The following is a 26,748-nucleotide window of genomic DNA, read 5'->3' as shown; positions in this document are numbered from 1 at the left end:
ATCAAGAGCACTGATGTTAGCTATGTTTCCCCCCCCCCCCCCCCCCCCGAAGGTACAGAAAATTTTTAGAAACACACACACACACCCTGCCTCCGTGAGGTGGAGACGGCCCCGCCGGGATGAGTGCCGACGAACCCATCGTACATGCTTATAATCAACTCATCAAGGGTAGGTACCAACGAGTGCTAGCTCATCTGTAGAGCGTTGGTCTCTTTGACAGGAGAAGGTAGAACTTGTTTGTTTATATTGAAGGCACCTTTTTTTTGGGGGGGGGGTGTATGCTCGATCAACTAATTGGTGGAGCACGTGGCGTATTCAAAAGTAAAGGTGCGCGCGCTAATAGGGGGCCAAAGTGTGTGGTTAAGTAGTGAACAAAAGCGACAAAACACCCTTTCTTTCTTTCTGTACAGGTTATGAGTGGTGTGTATGGAGTTTCCGCCCACGGACCCCACCCCACGCACTTGCTCTTCGAAGTGCCGGCCTCGGCGCGCCAACCTGCCTTTTGAGCTCTGTGGGGGAAAGAGAGAGAGAGAGAGAGAGAGAGCGGGCGTCGATGGCAGCAGGCACTTTGCAAGACGTAAGACCTCTCCTCGATCGATCTGATCTGCTGTTATCTCTCGTTAGTCTCCTATAATGATTAGCGAGCGGGGCATGCATGCATCTGGACTGATCACATAACATATTGCAACGACCATGGAGAGTGAAAGGGTAGTCCCTAACTTGACTCGTGCATGCAGGCGGATATGAAGGGGGGCGTGGAGGCAGCCATGGCTAGTGACGGTGGGCAACTGAAGAAGGAATTGAGCGCCTCTCCATTCACTCAAGATGGCTCGGTGGATATTCGTGGCCAACCCGCAGTAAAAGCGAAGACCGGCAATTGGAAGGCTTTCCCCTTCATCCTTGGTGCATTTCTCTTTTATTCTATGCATGTCTAAGTCTCTTCTGTTTGCTGTGTGGTGATAATAGTTCATGCAATTTTCTTTTTTTGTTGAATTCGTGGTATAGCACCTATTCACTATTCACTTCCTCCTCCTAATTCTGCAGCCAGTTTACTTACAAGGTTTTCATTAAAGCTCTCAATCATTTTTCGTTACAACTCTCTAAGGAGAAAAACATGTAGAGATGACTTTTTTTTTTTCCCGAATAAAAGATCCTTCAAATCTGCCTGTGCCTCTGGGGCTACAATCCTCCAATGCTAGAGATAAAATAGGGCACTCTTCTAGGTACTTCTGAAAAGCCTCTTTTGAAAAAAGGTTGGTGCTCACAATGCAGGTCCTCTCACAATTTGTCAAACTGATAGGCATGAGGGGAGGGAGGCTCGAGGTCGATGGCTGGCCACTCTTGGAGGAGGTTACATCCAAGGGGGAGGGGGGAAAAGCCACACCAGGGCTTGTAATGCCAGAAAAGACCACCATGAGAAAAGGACCTGGGCTCCTTGTGTGTTAGGAAGGTTGCACGCCTATGTTGTCGCTTGTGCAAGTGTCCCCAGTGTCCGAGAAGGGTGTGGATGATGTCCGTCAAATAAAGAAAATTGGTCATTGCCAGGGGATGGCCATACCCTCTACAGTCTCTCGGCAATGTGCCAGCGAGATGTGCTAGGTGTGGTGATACTGTTGATGAGCTCCCACCTCTGACCTTTGGTGGTCTGTGTGGTCCCAAGGGACTGCTTGGACTGGGCCTCACCATCCTCCTTGAAGCTGAGTGTCCGCAGTGCCTCCATTGCCCAAGCAATGGTGTCTTAAGTAACAAAACAATTCGTTGTTTTGTTCCATTGTGAATAGGTGCTAAATCCAACACTAGACCTGTCGTGCCTTCCGGCTATCGTAAAGGTAACGTCGTTGAGATTCCTAGTGGGTGTCACATCTATTGCAACTGGTAGCCAGATGTCTACAGCTAGACTCGTGTGGGCCACCAGCCAGAGAAAAAGAAGATCATTCTGGCGCGGAAGCTGATCCATAGCCTCTTCCAGAAATTGGAGAGGATGTGGGGAGTAACGCCATTGGCTCTCCAATGCTGGGCAGTAATCAGTGTGCCCTCAATCCCATGAAGCTGAATCTTTCTCCCCAGATGGCCAGAGTAGGAGAAGAAAGGTTAGCTAGAATGCATTGGAGGCTGTGGGATCCCTTTAGTACCACTCTCTGATCTCACTGTATCTGAACCAAGGGGGGGTTCTCCCAAAGCCAGCGATGTCAGGATGGATCATGAATCTGCGACCCCAAGGGGAGAGTGGTAGATATGAAAAAACCTGACAGTAGAAGCCTGCTGCTCGGATCTGCACTGGAAGGGAGAGCTGCGATCCTCGTATGGTGGGTAGGTCGTAGACTGCTTGATTGGCTGATCTCGAAAACCAGTGGGGGGAGGTCCTCTCTTCGGCCAAGGATCAAGAGAGAGATGGCAAGCGACATCTGCTATCCATACTGGGGATGGAGAGTTGATCGGGGTTTGCCACTGTAGGGGACAACCAAGTCGATGCTGAGGATGATGTTTGGCTCCCCCTTACTGACGAGGTGATTTTTCTATGCCGTGTGGAGGGCGTGAAGTGGAGCCAGGAACCTAGGAACTGTGCCAGGGACCCAAGGGAATGTGCGTGTGAGAGCTTAGTGGATGTTTGGTGGGAAGGATGAATTAGGGCATGCTAGACGCTCTTCACCCATAGTGGGAGAGGACAAGAAGACTGTCGAATGAAGCGCGGCTCAAGCTCAAAAGAGGCTGGCTGTGAATTTGTTCTTGTATAACAATGTTGAGATTTTGAAGAGGGGCCTTGATGAAAAGCCATTGGGTGGGATTGCGCTCGGCCATGCAGGAGAGCAAGAAATCCTTCTACGATTTTTCCCTCGCTGGAGATTTTTGAGGACAAGTTTTCCCAAAAGCACCTGCTCTAGATCGTTGGATCAATGATGCCTAACCAACCCTTTGGGAGGGGCGGGGGGGGCGGGGGGGGTGCGTTGGGGGGGGGGGGGTTAGGGATTGTATGATGATGTTCCAGGCCATTTTGGGTTGGGCTGTGTGGCTGCTGCTCCCCGCCTAGAGGAAGTTGCAAATGAGCGGCTCTACACGTTTTATACATGAGCGAGAGGACCAACATGATGTGATGTACCACATGGTAGCCAGAAGAACCTGATTGGCCACCACTTCTTGTCTGGCTAGGGAAAGAAGATCTGGGCTCCAGTGCAAAAGCTTCTGATGAATGCTTATGACGATGCCCATTTGTTACTTTAGGTATCACATTGAGGTGCCCTTGGGGGTCGACTAAATGGCTTCCACTGACCTTAAGTTGGGGCGTGGGAGGCGCCATCCAAATGCCATTGGATTTGTGCCAATTGATTCTTTGGCGAAAATTCTCAATCATGGCTGCAAAGGGCTGAAGGTTTCCCCGTGTACTAATAACGTCACAAACGAGAAGAGGAAAGGGACCAAAGGACAGCTTTGGTGAAATAAGCAGGAGATGGAGAAACCCTCACCCTGTGCTCCCTGATTAGGACGTTACTATGAACTGAGGAGTAAAGACCTGACACTCCCCTCACCCAAGAGGCTGAAAATCCCACAAGGGTCATCATCTCTTCAAGGAAAGCCCAGTCTTCACATCTTTCTAGCTGGAATAAAATGAGTTCAGTGTTGCCAATCAATATCATTCAACCACACAATCATGCCCTTTCTGCATCTTGGGTCGTCTTTGTAATAATCCCATCTGCCACCTGGGATCTCTTATGGATTTAACAAGGTGCCTACCTTAAGTTGTTTGGCTTTCATCACACCACTTGATATTTTCAGCACTTTCACCCATAACCTTGGGTATCCTTATTAATGCCTGGCCAAAAGAGTTGTTTCTTTAGACGAGGATAACTCTAATATATTGGGGGGTGTCCAGTGCATTACACAAAGATTTTGGTGTTTGAGGTCATGATATCCTGGTCAACTGGACAACACTGGCTTTCCAGGCTAACCCTTGATTAGGCAGCACATAAACAGCAGTTTAGGGCAGTAGTAACCCTGTGACAAAGCCCAGCCCTAGGGCATGAAGGCAAGGGGACAAAGTGGCATAGATGCACAGATCTCAACACCGAATCTGGAGTGGAGTTAGAGCCATGGCAAGGTTTTCAGTGAAAAGGTTGCCAACTGAAAATACAGCTCTCTCTCTCTCTCTCTCTCTCTCCTCTTTATCTTTGTTGGTGACTTGCATCAAGGTTCCTATTCAGTTACTTAGGGCTGAAACAAGACACTTAGAGCTTCTGTGCATGTGACACTTTATTTCCTCTTTGGAAAGCATCTTCATTTGCATCCATCCTCAATGCAATTGACATCCCTTGATGTTTCTGTTACGAGGCCCCTTCTCTTAATGCCTTTCAAATCACATAGTAGAGGTGCGAGGACAGCATGCTTACGTCTATTCTCAATGGAATCTAGGATTTCATTATAAAATTGTGTGAAACGTAGTTCTTTTACCATTGCCTTTCGGCTAAAGGATTCGGTTACCACATTAAAATTTCTTCAATTTGGCCAATGAGGTGATAGCTCAAGTGGTGAAGGTGCTTGCCTAGGACCAAGAGGTCCTAGGTTCAAAACCTCCCTTGGTGCTTCCTCGGTGGCATCGCCTACGACGGCTGGATAAATAAGCGCCTACGGGCGGCTGTCTTTGGACGGTGAAATTTGGTGACTATGGGAGGATCTTGGGCCAAAGGCCAGTTGAAAAAAAATGAAAATAAGAAAAATCTTCAATTTGAAATGCTACACGTCCTCAAGATCTTTGCAGGCAAGTTCCCTGTCGGTCTGCCTCTTGCAAGATAAGGAAGAAGGTCTCCCTTTGAGATGTGGGGATCGGGTCTTAGAAACATAAAATAAATTACATAGTGTTTGAATGTGTGATATCTGTGTATTTCCCATGTGTATCCTACAACTTTTCTACTTTATCTTCTATAAATTACGAAACCACTTACCTTATTAAAGTCTTATAAATGGATCAATGTAAATCTGAGTACCTGCCACCTGCCATTAAGATTACTCTCCTAGCTGACACAGGTGAACTATGATGTATGTTATAAGTAAATTAATGCCAGTCGTCGAGAGATCGTGCTGAAGTATGATAGTAGATAACTTGGCCCATTCTTTCACTGCAAGTAACACTAGGTTATGATGGAAATCAGTACATTGACAAGACTGTCAATTCCTGGAATTGCAAGTTAGCGTAGTGCTTTTATGGATATCCATACATTTACAAAACCTTGATGTCTGGGGACATGTATAATCTTATATGTAACACCATGAGTAGGAGACACTTGAGCTTGAATGTGTTAGCTCCATATCTGGTTGCTTATCATATTTTCTTTAGTGTGTAGAATTTATTGTTTTACAAAGTGAGTGCTTTATTGTTCACGTCAGGTTTTCCAACTGAATTGGCAGCACAATATGACATCTAGATATGTTTATGGCCAATGTTTTTGGGTTTTCCTTTTAATGGCTGTCTCTATTTTTAAACTCAAGAATGTAGTACTTATGTGCAGGAAATGAGGCTAGTGAGAGGCTAGCATATTATGGAATCAATACAAATATGGTGGTCTTTTTGCAAACACAGTTACACCAGGGTAATGCAACAGCAACTGTGAATGTAAATAATTGGTCTGGAACCTGCTACATCACACCCTTGATTGGGGCTTTCTTTGCTGACGCATATTTGGGACGCTATTGGACAATTGCTGCCTTCTCTTCTATTTATTTTGTGGTAAGCTAGCTCCTTTCAGCAATTTGAAAAGCTCAAATGGATGTCTTTAATGAAATTACGATGTTGAGGTCGTCTTGGCAATGAGCATGCATAGTTGTGACAACAGGGAATGGTCCTTTTGACATTAACAGCGGCTATTCCTTCACTTGTACCCAAGAATGGTAATGCGAGTCTTGGCCAGCTTGCTGTGTTCTATACAGCAATTTACCTTATTGCTTTGGGCACAGGAGGGATAAAACCATGTGTGTCTTCTTTTGGTGCGGATCAATTTGACGATAATGATGTGAATGAGAAAAAGAATAAAATTTCCTTTTTCAACTGGTTTTACTTCTCAATCAACATTGGAGCCCTCATATCTGCGAGCATTCTTGTTTACATACAAGATACTGTCAGCTGGGCATGGGGTTTTGGAATCCCTGCAGGAATGATGGGAGTGGCAATTGTAAGTTTCTTTTCAGGTTCTCACCTGTTCAGGCATCAGAAGCCAGGAGGAAGCCCTTTGACACGAATTTTACAAGTTTTTATTGCAGCCATTCGGAAACATGGGGTGGCAGTACCATCTGATTCAAAGTCACTTTTTGAAACCAAAGATTGTTCTATTCAAGGAAGTAGAAAGCTCGAGCACACTAACCACTTTTGGTAAGCCCTCAACTCATGCTTCAAGGTGATAAAAATCCATATCCATAAGGATTTTTTTTCTTTAAATGTATAGTCTTATTAATGGAGGAAGGGCCATTATTAAATGTATAGTCTTATTAATGGAGGAAGGGCCATTAGTATTTAGTTAAATCCTTTGACAAAGTTCCAAAAAACACTGGCTTAATTGATTGGTTCAATCGAAAAAGACAAAGATGTAGTTTTAGAGTACTTTTAAGTGCGGAGGGATCTTGTATGGTTCAAGCTGAACTTGTACTATGGAGTGTTAAAAGTTTCATGTGCTTTTTTCCATTTCCATATTCTGGGCCTACATGCTATGAACTTAATCTGTGCATCATTGAGACTAGCTTTGTCTCCCCTTTAAATCATAATTGAGACATGCATGTGGTTGGGATGATGATGCCATGGGAATAAGGAAAGTCCATGAGAATTGACACTGAAACAGCACCTAGATTTGACTAAAAAGGATCTTTTCACTCCCGATTTGACTTTGGTTCTGTTGATGTACCATAAGAAGATTTGTATATTTATCCACAACATGAGGATAAATCTGGTTTCTGAAAATCTCATGTCATTACTGGGAATGCCGTGCCCTACTCCTTTATTCTATAACTTACAATCAGCTGTAGGATAGATAGATACCACATGGATTTCCTGTTACAATGAATAGATTTTGGCAAACCCTTATAGTTAGATACATCATTGATTTCCTGTTACAATGAATAGATTTTGGCAAACCCTTTTAATTATATACATCATGCTTACTATATAAGGCATTAAGGAAGTAGGATTTTGGCAAACCTTTATGATTAGATGCATCATGCTTATTATAGAAAGATTTGAAGTGCTATATGCTGTATGCAGCTATGTTCTGCATGCTATATATGCAGGATAGATATGCAAATATTCAGAAAAAGTAGTATGCTATAGGCTTGCTTGTCACGTTAATCTGGTGTCATGTAGGCATGATTTTTCCTTGCAGCTGCCTTAGAGGCAAAGTGAGAGGCGGGATATGGGCAGTTTGGAGCGAGTGAGATTCAGCCCCTGGCTCGGGGGAGGTCTCCAGATGTGGATCGTGGTTGGGTGGTGAACTTGCCTGCATCCTTCTATGTTGTTTGCACTAACCTTGTGTTTAGCGTGTGATTTAGGTGATTTTGTGGGAGGATCCTATAGATTCTGATACCAATTGTAAGATCCTCCCAGGAAATCATCTCAATCACAGGCTAAACACAAGGTTAGTACAAACAGCATACAAGGGTGCAGGCAAGCTTACCACCCAACCACGGTCTGCGGATGCAGACCTCCCCTGAGCTAGGGCCTAAAGCTCACTCCGACAGATCCATTCCAAATTAGCCTTGGTGTCCCTTACCACCTTAGCCATCTGTATCTCGTGTGCCTTCCCTAACCTCAGGCCCCCCTAACCCTGCTAGATTACTTCCCAATTTTAAGGATCAGGATTAGGTACGTAACATGGGGGCTGAGTAAGTGGTACTACTGGGGCTAGGCACGAGAGGGCAACATGGGCTGGAGTGACGAGAGAGGGAGATGTGGGGGCAAGCTCTCAGCTCAAACCAAAAGAAGTGAGAGATCAGGCTCCTCCTGTATGAGTGCCAAAGTCAGTGCCAAAATCTCTTTTGAATCAATGGGGTGATGTTATAGCTTTCCCCGTGCGGCCTAAGAGTAGGAGTCCTTTGAATTTGCCCAAGAAGAAGGAGCCTAGCATTATAGAGAGTGTAGCTAAAAAAAGGTTTACTCTTCATAAAATTGACTGCATCAATCCACTCCCACTCACCAGGATCCCAATGAAGATATCTGATAGGACATCCACCATACAACCATAAGCACCAAGACCCGTGGGTCGCAATATCAGGCGGGTCAACATGCCACTACTTTCCTGAGCGATTAACTACTCTCACTGGATGAAGGGCAGTGCCAGGGAATAATCTCCAGCGTGCCACATCTCAACAATCTCCATCCTGGCTGGATAGAATAAAAAACATGATCTCCTTCCTCATCCTGATCTAGCAAGGCTAACACCTATAATGGCACTGCTAACCTGGAGAAAACTCCCAGCTACCTAGGATGATGTTCATCGTGAAATGTGCCAATAATCCACTCATGAGGTATAACTGCACCAATTTGATCGATTCATCTAAGACTCCCTTTGAGGCGCTGAGTAGATACAAGCCTCCGATCCATAGGGAGACTTTTAAAAGTTTGTCAGTGCACATCTCTCCTAGCTAGCCAAGCCACTGCATATATCCAGATGCACCCAAAGGTCGTCCAACCTCATGTCTAATGAGGTCATTCCACATAATGGGCTGTCTATCAGCCTTATCCACTGATGTAGGAAGCCTCTGTCTCAAAAAAGTTCTCATGCTACTCTAGGCTTTGATATTGGCCACTATAAGTGGGGAAGAAGGTGGCTTGTACTTTGCCTTGGTGAAAATGAAACGTGAATCCAATTTCCATCACCACGAGGTGTACAACCGGAAATGTGAAACATAAAAAAATCCTTCCAAGGCTCAGTGCCTGGGAGGAGTGCTCTAACTACAGCTTGAAAAGTAATGCCCTGCACTGTATATCTGGATCTACAATATTCAGCTGCCCTTCGTGTCTGAGGCGTATAACAGTCTCGCAAGCCACTTTGCCCCGTGGGTGTCTAGTGAACCACCCAAAACTGACCAAAGAAAGTTACGGACCAATCTCTGGAGCTGGCCAATGCATCCACGAGAGAAGCACCAACAAGAGGCAATGAACCAGGCTCAGGCAAGCAGTACTTGGTTAACCCCCAAAGCTTTGGAGGATAGATCTAATCTCCTAAACTCCAACGAAGAAGTTTCTTTCTAATGCTCATAAATATTGGTGCAAACTGTTGTGTAGGTGAAATATCAACCCCAACTTGACACCCCAAATATCTGGCAGTATAGCCTTTGTCATTCCAAGTAAACCCAAGCTCTGCACCCCAATTGACTCTTTGGGAGTCACCAATCCAAAAACCAACCGACTTATGTCAATTAATGTGAACCCTTGCTGCCAAGCAAAACTCCTCCAAAGAAATCAGAAAGGAACATAAACATATGTGTGGCCTCGAGGAACATAGCAATTTCATCAGCAAGAATTGTGCAAGGGCAGACTCAAACCAGAAACTCCAGCAGTGGAGCGAAGAAAAATGCTCATAGCCTCGGCAACAATGAGATATAATAGGGGGGCTAAGGGGCATCCCTGTCGTATAGATCGAGAGATCTAGAAGCGATCATCTCTACCACCATATACAAGCACACTACTGTGAGCATCCGGATACAAGCATGAGATACATTTGGTCCAATTCTGAGAAAAACCAGTACATCTAAGAGTTCTTTCAAGGAAATCCCAAACAATCAACTCCTTCTCAAAATCTAGTAGTAAGATGGCTAGGGGCTGGTTGCTTTCCTTAACCCTTCAACCGCCTCCTAAAAAGAGAGGATATTATCAAAGATGCTTCTTTTGCGTATCATGAATCACATCCTGCAAAACCGGTTACAAGCTCATGCCTACTGCCTTCGACAAGTATTAGGCAGTCCCAAGTAATGTGATAGGCCTTCATTGACCAATATTCATCTTATCACCACCTTTGGGATAAGGTGAATAAGACCCTTAGTAAGAGAAGAAGACATAACCTGTGTGTTCCACATTTCTCGAAGGGCCATCTCCAAAGTTTGACTTCTGAGCAGTGAGAGATTGGTTTACATACACTGAGAGATTGGTTTACATACACACCAATCTTCGACTGGTATCCAAAATCAAGGCTAGAGGATTTGAGAAATTGGAGGTAACTTTGGAGGTGATCAACAAACAAGGAGAAAGATGATGACAGACTTGTTGCTTTACAAGAGGTTCGTGAGAGTATAGAGGATGAGAATATAGAGAACATGCATGCAGCAACAAATGCCAATTATGTCTAGGTTGAAGCTAGCAATGTGGAGACGGATGAGGATTACACTTCATCTTCTTCCTCCGATAAGGAGGATGAAGAATGATAATTAAACATTTTGTTCAGTAGGTGATAGGTCTCATACACGGGCACTTTTTACCTTGGCTGGACAAGGGTTTTTTCCCGTGTGAGCACACTTTAGTGTGTTGGGCTTTTAGCCTTGGGACTAGAGTACTTTACTCTTTAGTACTCTTACTTTTGTACTACACTTATGGCCATAATGTGAGTACATTTCCAGCACTTTTCAGTTTCAACTTTCAATGTCCATTTTGAAGTTCTAAATGTGAACTTTGAAGTTTATGTGTGTGAGTCTGTGAGTCATGACATTCTGATTGTGAGATGTGTATGTTTGAATTTTTAGTCCCTAGCTTTAAAATTCAGCTTTCAAGTTTCATGCCACGAATGCATACTCAACCACCCTCGTTGCATTCTTTTGCAAACTTGGCATTCTTGAATGCGAATGCGCGCATGCAAAGAATGCATGCAACTATGGTGCAGAGTCATCATCATGCGTAGCTAGGGATGCAAAGGGGTTAGGGTGTTCCATTGAGTGCCTAGACGCCAGTACAGGGATGGAGGTCCAGGGACTCCTGCCATCCCTAACCATCACCCATCGCTGTGTAGTATGCTGAGGTGCAAGAGCGGTAGTAGGGGGAGACATCTGATGAACATGTCCACAATCATCAATGCCTCCTAATGCATCCCTTGGATCTGGGACAACCTCTAGCAATATGACCATGTTGGTGGCAAATACGACACTGATCTGCTCTGCCAGCAATCTCCATCCTCTGTTGAAAATGTGAGCCATCTGGTCTCTGTTACAAGATGTAACCATCAGTGATGGAGGGTCAGAAACAAGAACAAAAACTCAAGGGTACTCTATCAGAGGTTTTGGTGATTGTTGTGTGGAAGCAGACAAGGGTAGCCATGGAAGGACAGGTACTTCCAAGACCTGGCCAAATGCAGCTCCTATGGCGGGCAAAAGCCTCCAAAAAACCTGAGGAAGAGTGGGAAATCTGAGAGAAATTGGAGTAAGGCGCCAATCCTTTGCCACAGGTTGAAAGTCCAGCCTGCACTCAAAGAAGAATAATTTCCGTGGGCCAAGGGGAAAAGGGCTGCCGGCAAGTGCCTGAGATGTGGCTTTCGGGGAGCTGAAGTCAACCTGGAAAACCCTCGTCCAAGTAAACATGCATCGAGAAACTGCAAGGGAGGGCTGCCAGAAGCCAATCTCTAACTCGAGTGCGGTCAGAGTGAGAGCTGTAGATCCTCCCAACGAGAGTGGTCTTTATTTCATTGTTGATCTCGCTTTGGAGGATGAGAAGATCATCTTGTGAAAAATTGATAGTTCTCACAGCTTGTGGGAGTGAAGGAGGATTGGTTTGGGCAGAAGCCATAATGCCAATCAAGGGACGGGTGGTGGACTTGAACACAGTAGGAGTTTTCCGTAAGCTGGCCGCTGGCGCATGCAACAAAGCGGGAGGGGCAGGAAGAAGGGCTGGAAAAGAGGCGAAAGGGGTGGAAGAGGAAGGAAGGTGGGATGACTGTAGAGGAGGCGGAAGCTAGGTGAGAAGGCGGGCACGAGCATTGGTGAGTAGGAGAGAGAACGGGCAGGAGAGGGAGGATGACATGAGATGAGTAGGCGGGCAGGAGAGAGGATGAAGGCGCTCAAGAAAGGAGATTGCGGGCAGGTGACGGGTAGGAACACTGACAGGCAGGCGATAGGACGGGTAGGAGAGAAGATGGGCAAGAGAGGGCGGACGACAGGAAAGGAGAAGGTGGCAGCAAGCGGAAGGCGCTCAGGTGTAGGGAGGGGACTTGCGCACAACAGAACGGGGAGCTCCTCTAGCTCATTCCACGGAAATTGGGTTTGCAACCCAATACTGTGAGAATTTACTTCATAAGACGCTACTCCCATAAACTCACTTGCCATGCTAGGTGAATTCTGCCAAGTCAACTGACAGAACTCATAATGGCCATGTTCAGTCCAAAAAGCTGTCTTTGAAATGTCGGCTGTAAAATCCGAACTTGGTGATAGCTACTCTTAGGGTCTATTTTTGACAAATACTTAGCACCATTAAGCCGCTCCAGAATGTACGCAATTCTAGGCACCGGGAACTTATTTTTGATGATGAGCTTATTTAGTGCCCTGTAGTCACACATAAACATGCATTCTTGTTTTTCTTTGGTTGCATAAGATACAACGAGGATGATGGGTGAAAAAATCAAGCTCGGAGTAATTGAGATAACTTCTGCTCGAGTTCCCCCTCCAATGCCTTAGATAGGCGATAGGGGAACTTACTGAGTGGATTTGTCCCGGGGACCAACTCAATGTGATGATCCTCAGGATGAATGGGTGGGAGGTCATCCCCCAACCTGATGTCTTAGAACTTTGGAAGGAGACCTACCAACTTTTTCTCTAAGGGTGATGCTGGCTGAACAACAGATTGTTGGGCATGGACATAAATCAACGCACACTTAGCTCCTTTTCTGGACGTGTGAAATTATCCTATTCTCGTGAATTATGAAGGGCTCAAGTAAACTGTCAACAACGGTGAAGGTGTCCAGCCGCCAAATCAAGAATCGATGCACGCTCTTGGAATCATTGGATCCCGAGAATCATTTCGCACACTTAAAGTGGCGAAGCAATGAAATCTCGCTGAAATATGGCCTCTTGCACATTAAACTCAAATTGTTGAGCTTTATGAGTGATCTATGTACAGAGACTAGGTGTGAACCCATCCACGACTAAATTGTGTGACAGTAAGGTACAACCCATCTTCGTAGCCATCTGTGGAGGGATGGCATCCTGAGAGTTGCCCATGTTCAATAGGACAATGAACTCTTGTCCCTTTGTTGTGCCATAGGCACAGATTAGAGCTTTCGTCTGCCCTTCAACATCGCCCTCTTGCTTATCATCAAATACCACTAGAGGTACTAGAGATAATAGCTGAATGGTATTTGTACTTGAGGGTGGAGGGGTGGGGGTAGATTTGGTGGGGCCACTGTAGAGGACGATGCTTTGATGGCTTTCTTAGCCTACCACTTGGTGCAATCCTTCTTACCATGGCCTACTTGATGGCAAAAGAAACAACGGTTCTGTGCTTTACATTACTTTTTCTCGTCTAGCTAGAGATAACGTCTAGTAATTCCCTCCTTGGCCGTCTTCTCATGCGTCTTTTGAGGCTTGGCCTCTATGTTTCTCTTGCCGCCTGAGTTGCTCTGGGACTTATTGTCCTTGCTGTCTTTACTATTATGTGTTTCCTTACCCGATTGGGATGTAGACTACTAGGGTTTGGGGTTTGATTGGACCTTCTTGGGCTTGCCTCCGTTCAACATCATTTCTAGATTCTAAGCCAGAGTTAGAGCTTTGTAATATGATCGAGGCTCGAAATTCCGTACAAGAAACCAAATGTTCATATCCAATCCCCTAAGAAACTATTTTAGCTTCTCTTCTTTTGACTTCCCCAACCGTTATGCCATGGTTATGACCTTGTTTGAATAGGTCAACACGGGTGACCCATTCTGGGAGAGTTTGTAAAACTCATCCTCCAAACTAGTCATGTACTGGGGTGGAAGAAACTTGTATTTGAGGTTGGACACAAAAGTATCCCATACGTAATGAGTCATGCCTGTGGTTGGATTTGAATGGAGACTTGACCAATGCTACCACCAATTAAGGGCTATGTATAAATTGTGTGACTGTAGAATGATCACACACATGCATAGAAGAACATGTACTAGAGTACACACACACTCTCTCTCTCTCTCTCAAGACAAAGGAAGAGCTCTCATAGCACTAAGGAGGATTGTGTCCTTTCGTTATGACAAATTGCCTTATATACAATTGACCCTTATTCACACTTGGGCACCCAAACTTACTAACTAAGGCCTTGGTGGCCAATATCTCATAATGTACAAATTTTATAATGCCTTTACATAACACTTATTAATGTCCTCAAATGGAGGAGCTTCTTTGTTAATCCGAAGTGGGATTAACATCCCCTCCTAATAACTGATGTAGGTTCTGTCCTCATAACCATCATGTGCCATCTTGGGAAGTGTTGCCATGAAACTGGCTTGCAAGGTTGCGAGTAACTGATGATGGTGGAGTTGCAATGCTTCCCGATCAAGTTTATGTTGATACTCCAATGCCGTGCGTTTTGCCTGGCGTCATCTTTAGCATCCTTGCATTTGGCTTGTCTATTCGTCATTCCTTAGCAAGTTCACGTCTTCTTTGCTGCTCCATAAGAAGAAGCAAAGTAGAGCCTTACATTGCACCTCGAGGTCAATGATGTTCAATTCTTCCTCTTGCTTAGGCATAATAATGGTATCCCAAGCCATTCTTGCCCTGGTGTGTATAGTGCCATCTAATCCTAACCAAAGGAAGTTCCGAATAAGCCGACAAAGCTAACCAATGCATCCCTAGTGAAAAGCCCAGCATGACATGACAAACGAAGCAGCCACCAGTAGCACTTAGTTAGCTACCAAGGCTCTAGAGGTGCCCTCTTTGGATGCCCCCTTTTCGAAGGATAAGCTGGGGCATGCTTTGCACGCCCTCTCGAAAGGCAAATGCCCAGGGGATGATGGTCTCTCTCCAGCCTTCTTTTTGTAGTTTTGGGATTACATTGGTGATGATGTTACTACTGCTCTGCAAGAGATGTGTATTGGTATGATGTCCCCTTTTCTTACGAAGGGTCTTATCCACCTTGTCCCCTGAAAGGTGGGGACAAGACCAATATTAGATAGTGGAGTCCCATAACTCTGCTTGGGTCTGCTTACAAAATCTTAGCAAAGGCAGAATGAGGCTTTAGCTTGTTCTTTAGAGAGTTATTCATGATACACAAAATGGCTTTCTCCAAGGAAGGAGTATTTTGGATAATCTCTTCATTTTGGGAAGCTGTGTAGTGGGCTGAATCTAGCCAACACCCCCTTGCCATTCTCTTGCTAGACTTTGAATGATAGAGTGGATTGGGACTTCTTAGAAGGCACGATGGCACAGATGGGTTTCTCCTAGGAGTGGATTAGGGGGGTCTCTTGCATGTATAGGGAGGCCCATAGCAAAGTTTTGGGCGGGCATGGTGAGCGCTTTCAGATCTCTTGTTTCGTGAGGCAGGGATATACCCCTTAGCTCCACTACTTCAACTTATAGTAGCGGACGCTATGAGCAGGTTTGTCAAGGTTACCCTAGGGGTTGCAAGCCTCAAGTTGTCTCTTTGCACAGAGGAAGAATTACAATTTACCTGACTTAGTTCATTATACATAGTCTCCTCATGGTTACAGATACTGAAGTGACATGATTACAGAGGACCCCTACACTTGGATGGTCAGCTATTCGCTCTAGAGACATGCCTTTTCATCAAGAGCCACACTCCTTCGACGACTGGTCACACCCCTTCGCTCTAGGGTTGCAACTCTTCACCCAATGGTTGCAGCTATTCGTCCAAAGGATGTGTCTCTTCACCTAGAGTCATGACTATTGGTCATGGGATGTGTCTTTTCATTCGTGTCTCTTGGACTCCTATATAAGGAGCCTGTTGTATCACAATTTCAATCAATCAATCAAAAACATCTGTGTTCAAGTTTACTTTCAGTTTCAGTCTTAAATACACAGATAAGTGGATGAAATACTAAGTAATAACAGTAATCCTCACAGTAGTATCAGAGCAAAATTTTTTTTCCCAGGCCTACGGTTGTGAGCCTCTCACCCTCTCCGCTCTACTCCCCTACCCGGCGTTGTATGGAAGCAGAAGAAAGATGGAACCTACATCTACGAGTATGAGGTAACCTAAACCTTCTTTCTCAATTCATATATAGAAGACAGATGCACAGATGTGTGTGTGGCGTACCTGGTGAGTGTGCAGAGATTTCCTGCTGGTAACCCTTCGTGTGCCTCTTCATCGGGTTGTGCCCTTTGGTGCATGGGTTTGCATCCCTTCACACGAATGGTCGTCAAATTAGCTGGCAGGTACCCCTTCACCTTGGCGGCACTCCTTCCCCAAGCGATGGCACCTCTTCGCTATTGGCCGCTTGTGCAATAAGCGCCGATTCAGCCAGCGCAGCACTTCGTGGGTTTAATAAAACGACCCTCCGATTCAGCCATCGCAGCCCTTCGTGGGTTTAATAAAACGACCAGCCGGCCAGCCCATTAATTAACTTGGGCGGCCCCCTTTTTTTTTAAATTAACCCACGTACCTTTTTGATACATCAAAAAAAAAAAAAAAAGAGCGAATGGGGCCAGCGCAACGATTTCGTCCGCCGGCTAGCGCATTCGCTTCTCTCGCACGCCGTTCCAGGGAAGGTGCGCTCCTCTCCCACGCTGCCACGCCAGGGACTTCTCTCCACTCTGGCACACATTCCCCTTCTCAACCAGGCGTCCAATGGAACCCAACAGCAATCAGCCCGCGCCTTACATCTCGTACATAGACGAGGTCCCTGAAGCCATATTGCCCGAGAATCCTCGCCCAGCCCCAGAAATAATTATTATACCCGATACACCCACACCGGAGCCCGCCCTATTACCCGAACATGTTGCAGAACCTGTTCCGGCACCCGAACCTGCGCTCGTTCCGGCTCCAGAACCTCTTCCGGCTCCAGTTCATGTACCAGGTCCCCTGGACTTTTTATTATACGTTAGTCACCGCCACGCCACTCAGTTCCAGGCGTGGGTGATCTGGCATATTTACTTGACGTGTCCAGCACACCATCTTGCTCATTACAAGTTTATTTTGGGACGGTACCCACATCTTGCATATTTCCTGTGGACGAGTGCCGTGTGGATGCAGTAAACCGGATCATCTCGCTTCAGCCCTTGGTTCGAGTATACAGTGAGCTCATTGTGCCAGATTACACTCCATTAACCCCCTCCTCTCGACGAGGTGGAAGACTTCGAGCCTTCGGAGTTAGGCTCCAATTTCTTAGCAGAATTGGGAGACGATTCACTGTCACTCTCTCCTCCAGCAGTACCACATATTTCACCAGCTTCTCCGCGCTACTCACTGTAGCAGCTCCAACATGCCATCTATCTCAAAGGAAGAGGGCCAGCAACAAGACGAGCAAATGCAGGTCATTACATCATTACGTGAACAGATGGAGACACTTCAGCAGACTTTTTCGACAAGTCTCTCTACCATCAGCAGACGACTCGACCAGTTGCAGCGGCCCCATCCAGCGCGCACACCAGCCAGTGATCCACAACCATCTTCTTCAGAGACTTCGGTAGCAGAAAATGAAGATGAACCGGATCCAACTGCCGAGGTAAACAATGCAGAACTCCGACTTCTTTATAAAATATTTAATGCTGCACAAAAAAAGAAACTCGATGTCAAACTGCCTGCCCCTTATAATGGTCGCCGCGACAAGCGCGTGCTTGACCAATGGATATTCAAAATGGAGGTATATTTGACCAATACCGATTTGGTCGAAAGCAAGAAGGTGGCTTTAGCCAGTTCACTACTCAAGGACACAGCACTTCTATGGTGGCAACGACGTGTTGCAGATGGTAAGCACACTCCTACTTGGGATGAATTCCGGCGCGCCCTCCGCAAGGCCTTTGAACCTGCCAGTGCGGACTACCATGCCCGGTTTGCTCTCCGCTGCCTGAGGCATAACAGGATCCTCAGCCGCATATATCACAGAGTTCCAACGTTTAACTCTGGAAATTGAGAGCCTCAGCCCCGTTGACAAGCTACACAGCTTCATTGATGGGCTTGAACCCAACTTACAGGAAGATGTGCAGAAGTTTAACCCTCTCACCATAGATGCTGCCATTGCCTATGTAGAGCGTCTTGGAGATCTACGACGACAACCCAGGACATCCTTCTTTGGCAATCGGTCCTCAAACAGTGCTCGTTTCTCCCAGCACAATCGCAGAGGAAATTTATCTCAACCTGAGTCTCAATATTCCCAATCCTCTGGTCAGCAATCTACTCGGCAATAGCCCTTTCGACCTAGATTTTCAGGTCAGGCAGCAGCCTCACAAACAGGATCCTCTTCCAATAACAACAATCGGAATCGAGGACGTAACTGGCAAGGTCGCCAACCCAACAATCGCCGTAATTTTCGCCGCGATACCTCAGCAGGTCAGCAAGCCTCTACATCGGCACCTTCTACCTCTCAAGCCAACCCTCCAGGTCTTTGCACAATTTGCAATGGACCACACAGGTGGTATGAGTGCCCAAAGCGTAATTCTCGCCAGAATTCCAACATGGAATGTTTTCCAAAAGGTGAACATGGACATCATCATCATCCTTCTGCGCCAGAAAAAGGCAAGCAGGTGGTTCATGCAGTGCGAGTTTCTAAAGTTGTCAGTGCTTTAATGTTAAATGCCCACAACCATACTTCAGTGCCTGTTAACCTTTCCAATCAAGTTTTGAGCTTATTGGGATTTATTGGCCAGCATCCTATCAATGTTCTTGTTGATAGTGGATGCTCGACTAATTTTGTGGGAACTACTCTCGTCAGCAAGTTATGATTACCTACTCAGCAGAGTGCGGAAGTTTTCCAAGTGGAACTTGCAGATGGTTCTTTCTTGCATTGCAGCAAACGGATTCAGCAGTTGCATTTTCAGATTCAGGATTATCAAGATCAGCTGAATTTCTCTATTATGCCTTTGTCACACTATGACATGATTCTTGGACAGTCTTGGTTATATGAGTATGATCCTTTGATCAGCTTTCGAGATCATTCCATTCGACTTTATCATAATCATCGAGAAATGGAATTACGAGGTTTGTTTAATTCTAAGCCGATTACTGTGGTTTCTGCTATGCAAGTCAAACGCTTAGTGTGTAAACGCGACAGCACTTCTGCCTTAGTTATGTTGCGAGAAGCAGAAGACAATACAGTTGACCAATCGGAATCCTCGCCATCAGATATTTCCTATTTACAGCAGCCCTTCTTTCAACCTTATATGGATTTATTTCCTGACGAGCTGCCAACGACATTGCCTCCTCGCCGTTCTGTAGATCATACGATTGATCTAATTCCTGGACAACCACCGCCAGTTCGAGCTCCTTATCGAGTTTCTTATTCAGAATCTCAAGAAATTCAGAGACAATTGGCAGAATTGTTGGATAAAGGTCATATACGTCCAAGAAAAAGTTCTTTTGGTGCTCCAGTTTTATTGGTCAAGAAGAAGGATGGATCTATGCGACTTTGCATTGATTATCGTGCCCTTAATAAGCAGACAATCAAGAATAAGTTTCCCTTGCCTCGCATCGATGAGCTCTTTGATCAGTTGCTTGGTGCGAAGGTATTTTTGAAGATTGATCTGAAGTCAGGCTATCATCAAATCAGGATTCGAATTGGAGATGAGTACAAGACAGCTTTCAGAACAAAGTATGGACATTATGAATTTTTGGTCATTCCTTTTGGGTTAACCAATGCCCCAGCTACTTTTATGACTTTGATGAATGACATCTTTGGTCCTTACTTGGATAAGTTTGTCATCGTTTATTTGGATGACATTTTGGTCTTCAGTAAGACTTTAGCCGATCACAAGCAGCATTTGCAGATTGTCTTCGACGTACTCCGTACAAATGTCTTGTACATCAACAAGAAGAGTCAGTTTTTCAAAGATCATGTGGAATATCTTGGACACATCATCTCTGGACATGGTATTGCAGTTGATCCTAAGAAGATAAAGGTCATTGTTGATTGGCCTTTGCCACTTACAATTTCAGATGTGCGATCTTTCTTGGGATTAGCAAATTTTTACCACACCAAGGTTCACAAGTTCTCCGATATTGCTGCTCCTTTGACGGCCCTTACAAAGTTAGATAAATTGCAATGGTCACTTGAAGCTGAAAAGTCCTTTAATGATCTTAAGCATGCGTTGACAACTACGCCTGTTTTGGCTATTGCGGATCCAACTCAGTCGTTTGACGTCATGTGACAGATGCTTCGGATAGAGCATCTGGAGGCGTTCTTATGCAGAATGATCGTGTTATTGCTTTTGAAAGTCATAAATTTTCGGCTATTCAAATGCGATATCCCGTTTATGACAAGGAATTTTTGGCCATTGTTCATGCTTATAGAACGTGGAAGCATTATCTTCTTGGTGCAGATTCAGTGGTTAAGACAGATCATCAGTCTTTGACCTACATCTTTACTCAGCCAGTGATGAATCCTCGTCAAGGACGATGGGTTGAATTTTTGGCGAATTTTCACATGGCGATACTCTATGTTCCTGGATTACAAAATGTGGTAGCAGATGCTTTGAGCCGCATGCCTCGAGCTACGAACTTTGCTATCTCAAATGTGCAAATGGAGATTCTTGCATGTTTTAAGCATGAGTATTTGACAGATAGAGATTTTGGAGATGTCTTTCGAGCTCTCAAATCTCTTCATCCTACTGTTGCAGAAATGAATATGTTTGCCGCATATACAATTGCAGATGATTTACTTTATTACTTAGATCGCATTTGTGTTCCTCACAATGCATCTTTGCGGAAACTCCTTATTCAAGAGCATCATGACGTACCCTTTGCAGCTCATCCTGGAATTAACAAGACATATCGTCTGTTATCAGCAACATACTTCTGGCCTCAGATGCAACAGGATGTTATTAAGTTTGTTAAAGCTTGTCACTCTTGTCAAATTATGAAAGCTTCACGATAACTTCCTCAAGGATTGCTTCAGCCTTTGCCAGTTCCTCAGGAAAGATGGGAAAGCATAAGCATGGATTTCATCACTACTTTGCCGCGTTCGCAGAAAGGCAATGCTCAAATTTTAGTAGTGGTTGATCGGTTTTCCAAAATGGCACATTTTATTCCTTGCAAGAAGACAGTTTCTGCTCCAGATCTTGCAGCGTTGTTGTTCGTACAGCATATTTTCAGAATTCATGGATTGCCAAGATCTATTGTTTCTGACAGAGATCCGAAGTTTACTGGACATTTTTGGACTTCCTTATTCAAATCTCTTGGTACAAATCTCTTGTTCAGTTCTGCTTATCATCCTCAGACAGACGGACAGACAGAACGAGTAAATCAAATTATGGAAGAAATGCTTAGACATTATATTCAGACAAGATTAGCTTCTTGGGAAGAATATTTGCCTCTTGTGGAGTTTGCTTACAATAATTCTCCACATTCAGTCACTGGAATGACTCCTTTTCAAGCAGCATATGGTCACACTCCGCTTGTGCCTACAAACTTTGTTCTTCAACACAAGGTGGCATTAGCAGATCAGTTGATTCAAGAAATGCAAGATATTCTTGTGCAAGTTCGAGACAGACTGGTTCATGTTCAGCAGAAGTATCAGAAGTATGCGAATAAGCACAGAAGGCATACTGAGTTTCAAGAAGGTGACTTGGTTTTGCTTTATGTTGCACCGCATCGATATAAGACAGTAAAGTCAGTCTTTCCGAAGCTGCGACCGCGTTTCTATGGTCCATTTAAAGTTATAAAGAAGATTTCAGTTGTCAGTTATAAGTTGGATCTTCCACCATCTTGGGGAAAAATTCATCCGACATTTCACATCTCTTGGCTCAAGGAATACATACAAGGAGATTCATCTATTCCGGAGTTATCTTCTTATGTTCCTGAGATTGAAGATGATCACATTATTCTTGTTCCTGAGAAGATTCTTGACGTTCGTCAGAAAGAAACAAGACGGAAGATTACTACAGAATTTCTTGTTAAGTGGATGGACTTGGATGAGTCAGATTCTACTTGGCAGACAGATGAAGAAATGCAACAATATCCTCAACTCCTCCAAGAATTCTTTGGCAGACGACCGACTCTCATTTAATCACATGGGTTTTATTTTAAATGGGAGGGAATGTCACGATTGTGACTTAGTTCATTATACATAGTCTCCTCATGGTTACAGATACTGAAGTGACATGATTACAGAGGACCCCTACACTTGGATGGTCATGACTATTCGCTCTAGAGACATGCCTCTTCATCAAGAGCCACACTCCTTCGACGACTGGTCACACCCCTTCGCTCTAGGGTTGCAACTCTTCACCCAATGGTTGCAGCTATTCGTCCAAAGGATGTGTCTCTTCACCTAGAGTCATGACTATTGGTCATGGGATGTGTCTTTTCATTCGTGTCTCTTGGACTCCTATATAAGGAGCGTGTTGTATCACAATTTCAATCAATCAATCAAAAACATCTGTGTTCAAGTTTACTTTCAGTTTCAGTCTTAAATACACAGATAAGTGGATGAAATACTAAGTAATAACAGTAATCCTCACATATTCAAGATACCCAGCTTCTCCTCCCTCCTGCATAGTCATAATCCACTGTATTCTAGCAGGTATGATAACACCATGGCCAATAACATGAGGCAAAAATGATGCTGACATTGAGATGCATACCCCACCTTTGGTCCCCTGTGCACAAGACCAAAAAGTGTGTCCAGAAAGGATCTCACCAGTTTTACCACACTGAAACATATCCAATTTGTGCTCCTGCAGAAGCAACACATCCGTAGGTCCACTTGTAATGGCAGGGTGGAGCTGATCCTTAACAAGGCATTTACTACTACGCGTGGGAAGCCTCCCTAGACCCTGCTGCACATTCTATGAGATAACCCTCATGGTAAAAGAGGAGGTTTTGATTCCGGACTTGAGCAACCTCTTGGCTTGAGTCTGGATCGCCTCTCATAATGCTGTAGAGGGGGGTAATCCTTGGAGCAAAGTCCAATGTCAGCATATTCACATACAATGCAGCCAGGAGGAGAGAGAGGAGTCTTAGAGACAAAAGTTGCAAAAGCTCTCAGTAGAGGCCCAATCCTACACTCCTCAGGTGCAGAAGATGGAGGTCTCTTTAAATCTCAATGCATCTGCTGGCAAACGGTTGTTTGACTGGACACAAAATGTTTCACACATAAACCAAAGAAGACGAAGGTCTAGAGGAGAGAGAATAGGAGAAGGCCCAGATGGTGGACATTGGCAAGAATATCATAAAGTCCTGCACCCTGAAAAGCAGCAGGACAAAGAGGAGCAAGTTGTAAATCCACTCCCCACCTGCATGAAGTGCAGCATGCCTTCAGATGCGTGCAAATGCAGCATGCAGCTCGAGTTTAGCATTACAACAATGGGTGCAACGACTCCTCACCAACCCCAGAGAGGCATCTCAGGCTATGCTGCAGGCACTACAAACAGTCACAAGCACCATTTTGGAACACTTGGAGGGTGCAGACAAGATAGCTCATGTCCACAATTTAGAGGAGCAAGTACAATTGCTCAGAAGAAAGGCAGAAGAAGCAAAGGCAAAGGTTGCAGAGGCAACAGCTCAAAGGAAATACTTTTTACACCTACAGAGCAGACAATAATAGTAAGACGGATGTCCGTTGGTTAGGACAGATCCGTGGATGCCCAGTATGTAGGATCGCCATCCAGACAGTGTGGTCTGACACGTACACACGCAAGGATGCACATAGACAGATTGCTGAAGGAGACTACACAGATGCAGTGAAAGAAGATTACACAGTTAAAGCAGACGCACAAGATTGTACTATTATCTGTAAGACAAGATTACAAGAGAACTGTTGTACATCACTATATTAGAATACACTACGGAGAGAGTGAGTGAGTGTCCACTTCTCTCTTGACTGAATAGCTCACTGGCTCTCTAACTCAACCATGTGGCTGGACTGGCGCTGTCAGAGTCCGTTGAGGGGTGGGCGGCGGTCCGACCATCTTCATGAGGTCGGCAGCACTTTGGATAAGGGTGGATGCCATGGATCAACACCTGGCATGCCCGGTGGTTCTGCTTTAGTAGCCTTCTGTCCTTGTCGGAGAAATGATTGGTATAGGGGTGGAGCTAGTGTCATTGCACTTGCAGGTTTCCAAGCTGCTCTCTTTTCTCTGCACTTCCGCTCCACTTCATAGGCATCTACATCTTCTGCACTACAGACTGGGGGTACTCCCCCCTTGAACTCGGACCGTTTATTTTTTATTTTTTGAAAAAAGAGACTTATTTTAAGTAAGAAAGAACAAATACAAAATCACAGTTGCAAACTGGAGATACTCATCATAGAGTGTAAGATAGCTGCAGCCAACCAGGGGCACGGTGATGCCAAGTTAGTGCAGTGAGAGTCGATGATGAGAAAATGATCCTGTGATCCCACGCTCTCATGAAGATAATGCGATTTGCTTGCGCTGATCTGGATGTCCCCTAGGTGTATATACGAGCCCAAAGTGGCCATAAGAGTGTGGATGATATCTCCCCAAATAGTACAGATGCACTAGGTATCATAAATATGAATGCCCTCAAACGTCTTTGTGCATCTGGCTTTCTAGATATGCCAGGCTGTGATGCTGGCGATAATCTCCCAAGTGGTGTCAAGCCTCCCCAAGGGTGGTGTGTAGTGTGACTAATGAATATCCTGTAGTTAGGTAGTAACATCGGACCAACTATAGATAACATCGTGTGAAAAATCATCTGACTATTGACCACACCAATCATTCAACCACAAACTAGCATCTCCACGAGGTGCATGGATGCGAGCATGACTTTGTCTTGACCTAACCTATGTACAGTTGTAATGTCACGATTGTGACTTAATCTCTCTAATTACTATTGATTAGCCTTCAATCATTGAAAGGACACCAGTGAAGGGTCACACCTTGTCACACATGTCATCATGAAAGGACATGTCTATTCAAAGGGACACATCTATTGATCAAAGGACACACCTCTATGTCCAAAGGACATAACTATTCTTCAAGCGTCACACCCTTTCGTTAGGGATTTGCCTCTTCATTTGTACCTTTTCAGGCCCTATTTAAGAAGGCCTTCTATCTCAATGCAACAACACAGCTTTCCGCTCTTTGCCTCATGTTTACTCAAGTATTTAAGCATTAAGATGTTTTAATCATGTTTAATTAAGCTAAAAGCTTAACAGTGGTATCAGAGCAAACAAGCTTCAACTTGTAAAGCTTCCAAGTCTTAAATGTATGACCCTTAGTAATAAATTTGAAGTCCTAGAATAAGAATTAGGAATAAGGCCAGAGTTAAGAAAGGCAAGGACTAGATTGTCCCAAGTCAAAGAGGCAAAGTCCTAAGATAAGAATTAGGAATAAGCCTAGAGTCAAGAAAGGCAAGGACTAAATGTGCTCAAATGAAAGAGGCAAAGTCCTTAAGTTTTGAAGGAATTGGCATCCCAATAAAAAGAGAAATGAATCCAATTAGCAGAAGAAGTCAAGGTTGGGATAACTTAGGAATCCTACAAGGAGAATATGACCTTAATTTTAGGACTATTAAGTGTGCACAAAGAGAATGACCATAATACTAGAAACTTTTAGTGAAGATAGGACCTAAATAAGAGAAGTAGGTGGAAGACAATCTGATGGAAGTCTATAGGTTACCCAAGCAGCATGGGTTCTTCCCAAAGCATTGATCGGCTCCCTCTCCACCCCTCAGAGGCATCGATGTGTAATCTCTTCAATTACTATTGATTAGCCTTCAATCATTGAAAGGACACCAGTGAAGGGTCACACCTTGTCACACGGGTCATCACGAAAGGACATGTCTATTCAAAGGGACGCATCTATTGATCAAAGGTCACATCTCTATGTCCAAAGTACATAACTATTCATTCAAGAGTCACACCCTTTCGTCAGGGATGTGCTCCCTCTTCATTTGTACCTTTTCAGGCCCTATTTTAGAAGGCCTTCTGTCTCAATGCAACAACAGAGCTTTCTGCTCTTTGCCTCATGTTTACTCAAGTATTTAAGCATTAAGATCTTTTAATCACGTTTAATTAGCTAAAAGCTTAACATTTTAAATATGAAGAAAACTGATGCATCCAAGAATGCAAAACTTTTCTTACCATCATACTTACTGAACTGGATCTTTTTTGGAAGGAGTACTTGCAGATGATGATGATGTTGATGGCGCTTGAACAAAAAGGATGGCTGAGTTCTCTTGTTGACATCGGTCCTCAGCTGCCTGACGGGCCTCCCATGTGTGGAGGTGCTTCTTCAAGCACCCGTTGTGCTTTGCGTTCGTGGTGCCGTTTTTCTTGTTTCTATCCACTGTCTTCAACTTCAATGCTTAGCTTCCTTGGATAGCAATAGATGTTGCAAAAGGGCCTAGGTGTCCTTAGCTTGTTGGGCTAAGACTTGCAATATTGATGTGATAGGATCCATGGTAGGAGTGCTAGGGATAGAGGTACTTCTAGTTTTGCAAGAACCTGAGGAATTTGGGGGATTGCTGTTCTGAGATGGCCATAGTGGGGGGCTCAAAACGAGTCTACCAGAGCGCAGTAAGACCATGCTGCTCTTACAGGTTCTTGCCCGGAGCACGATAAACCATCCACAAGAGAGAAGATTTCAGCATCTCCTTTGTGGGATGCTTGTACGGGTTCGTAACCGGAGCAAAGTAAACCATCCACCACAAAGATCTCTGTGGGATGGTCCTACGGGTTCTTGCTTGGAGAAAAGTAA

At 44.7% G+C, this 26,748-nt stretch overlaps 1 protein-coding gene across 1 annotated transcript in view; it reads left to right on the top strand.

Moving 5' to 3' along the window:
• Positions 1 to 404: 404 nt before the first annotated feature.
• Positions 405 to 26,748, top strand: part of LOC147614078 (protein NRT1/ PTR FAMILY 8.2-like) — a 29,112-nt gene continuing 2,768 nt past the window's right edge. The window contains exons 1-4 of the mRNA XM_086780618.1: positions 405 to 577; positions 738 to 903; positions 5,499 to 5,716; positions 5,823 to 6,355. Coding sequence (XP_086636744.1) covers positions 554 to 577; positions 738 to 903; positions 5,499 to 5,716; positions 5,823 to 6,355 — 941 coding nt within the window. The 5' untranslated portion in view covers positions 405 to 553. The remainder of the gene's footprint in view (positions 578 to 737; positions 904 to 5,498; positions 5,717 to 5,822; positions 6,356 to 26,748) is intronic.

Source organism: Cibotium barometz, chromosome 42, assembly GCF_041138505.1.
Source record: "Cibotium barometz isolate CiBa-2024 chromosome 42, ASM4113850v1, whole genome shotgun sequence".
NCBI classification, from domain to species: domain Eukaryota; kingdom Viridiplantae; phylum Streptophyta; class Polypodiopsida; order Cyatheales; family Cibotiaceae; genus Cibotium; species Cibotium barometz.
This window is presented reverse-complemented; position numbering and strand designations above follow the sequence as displayed.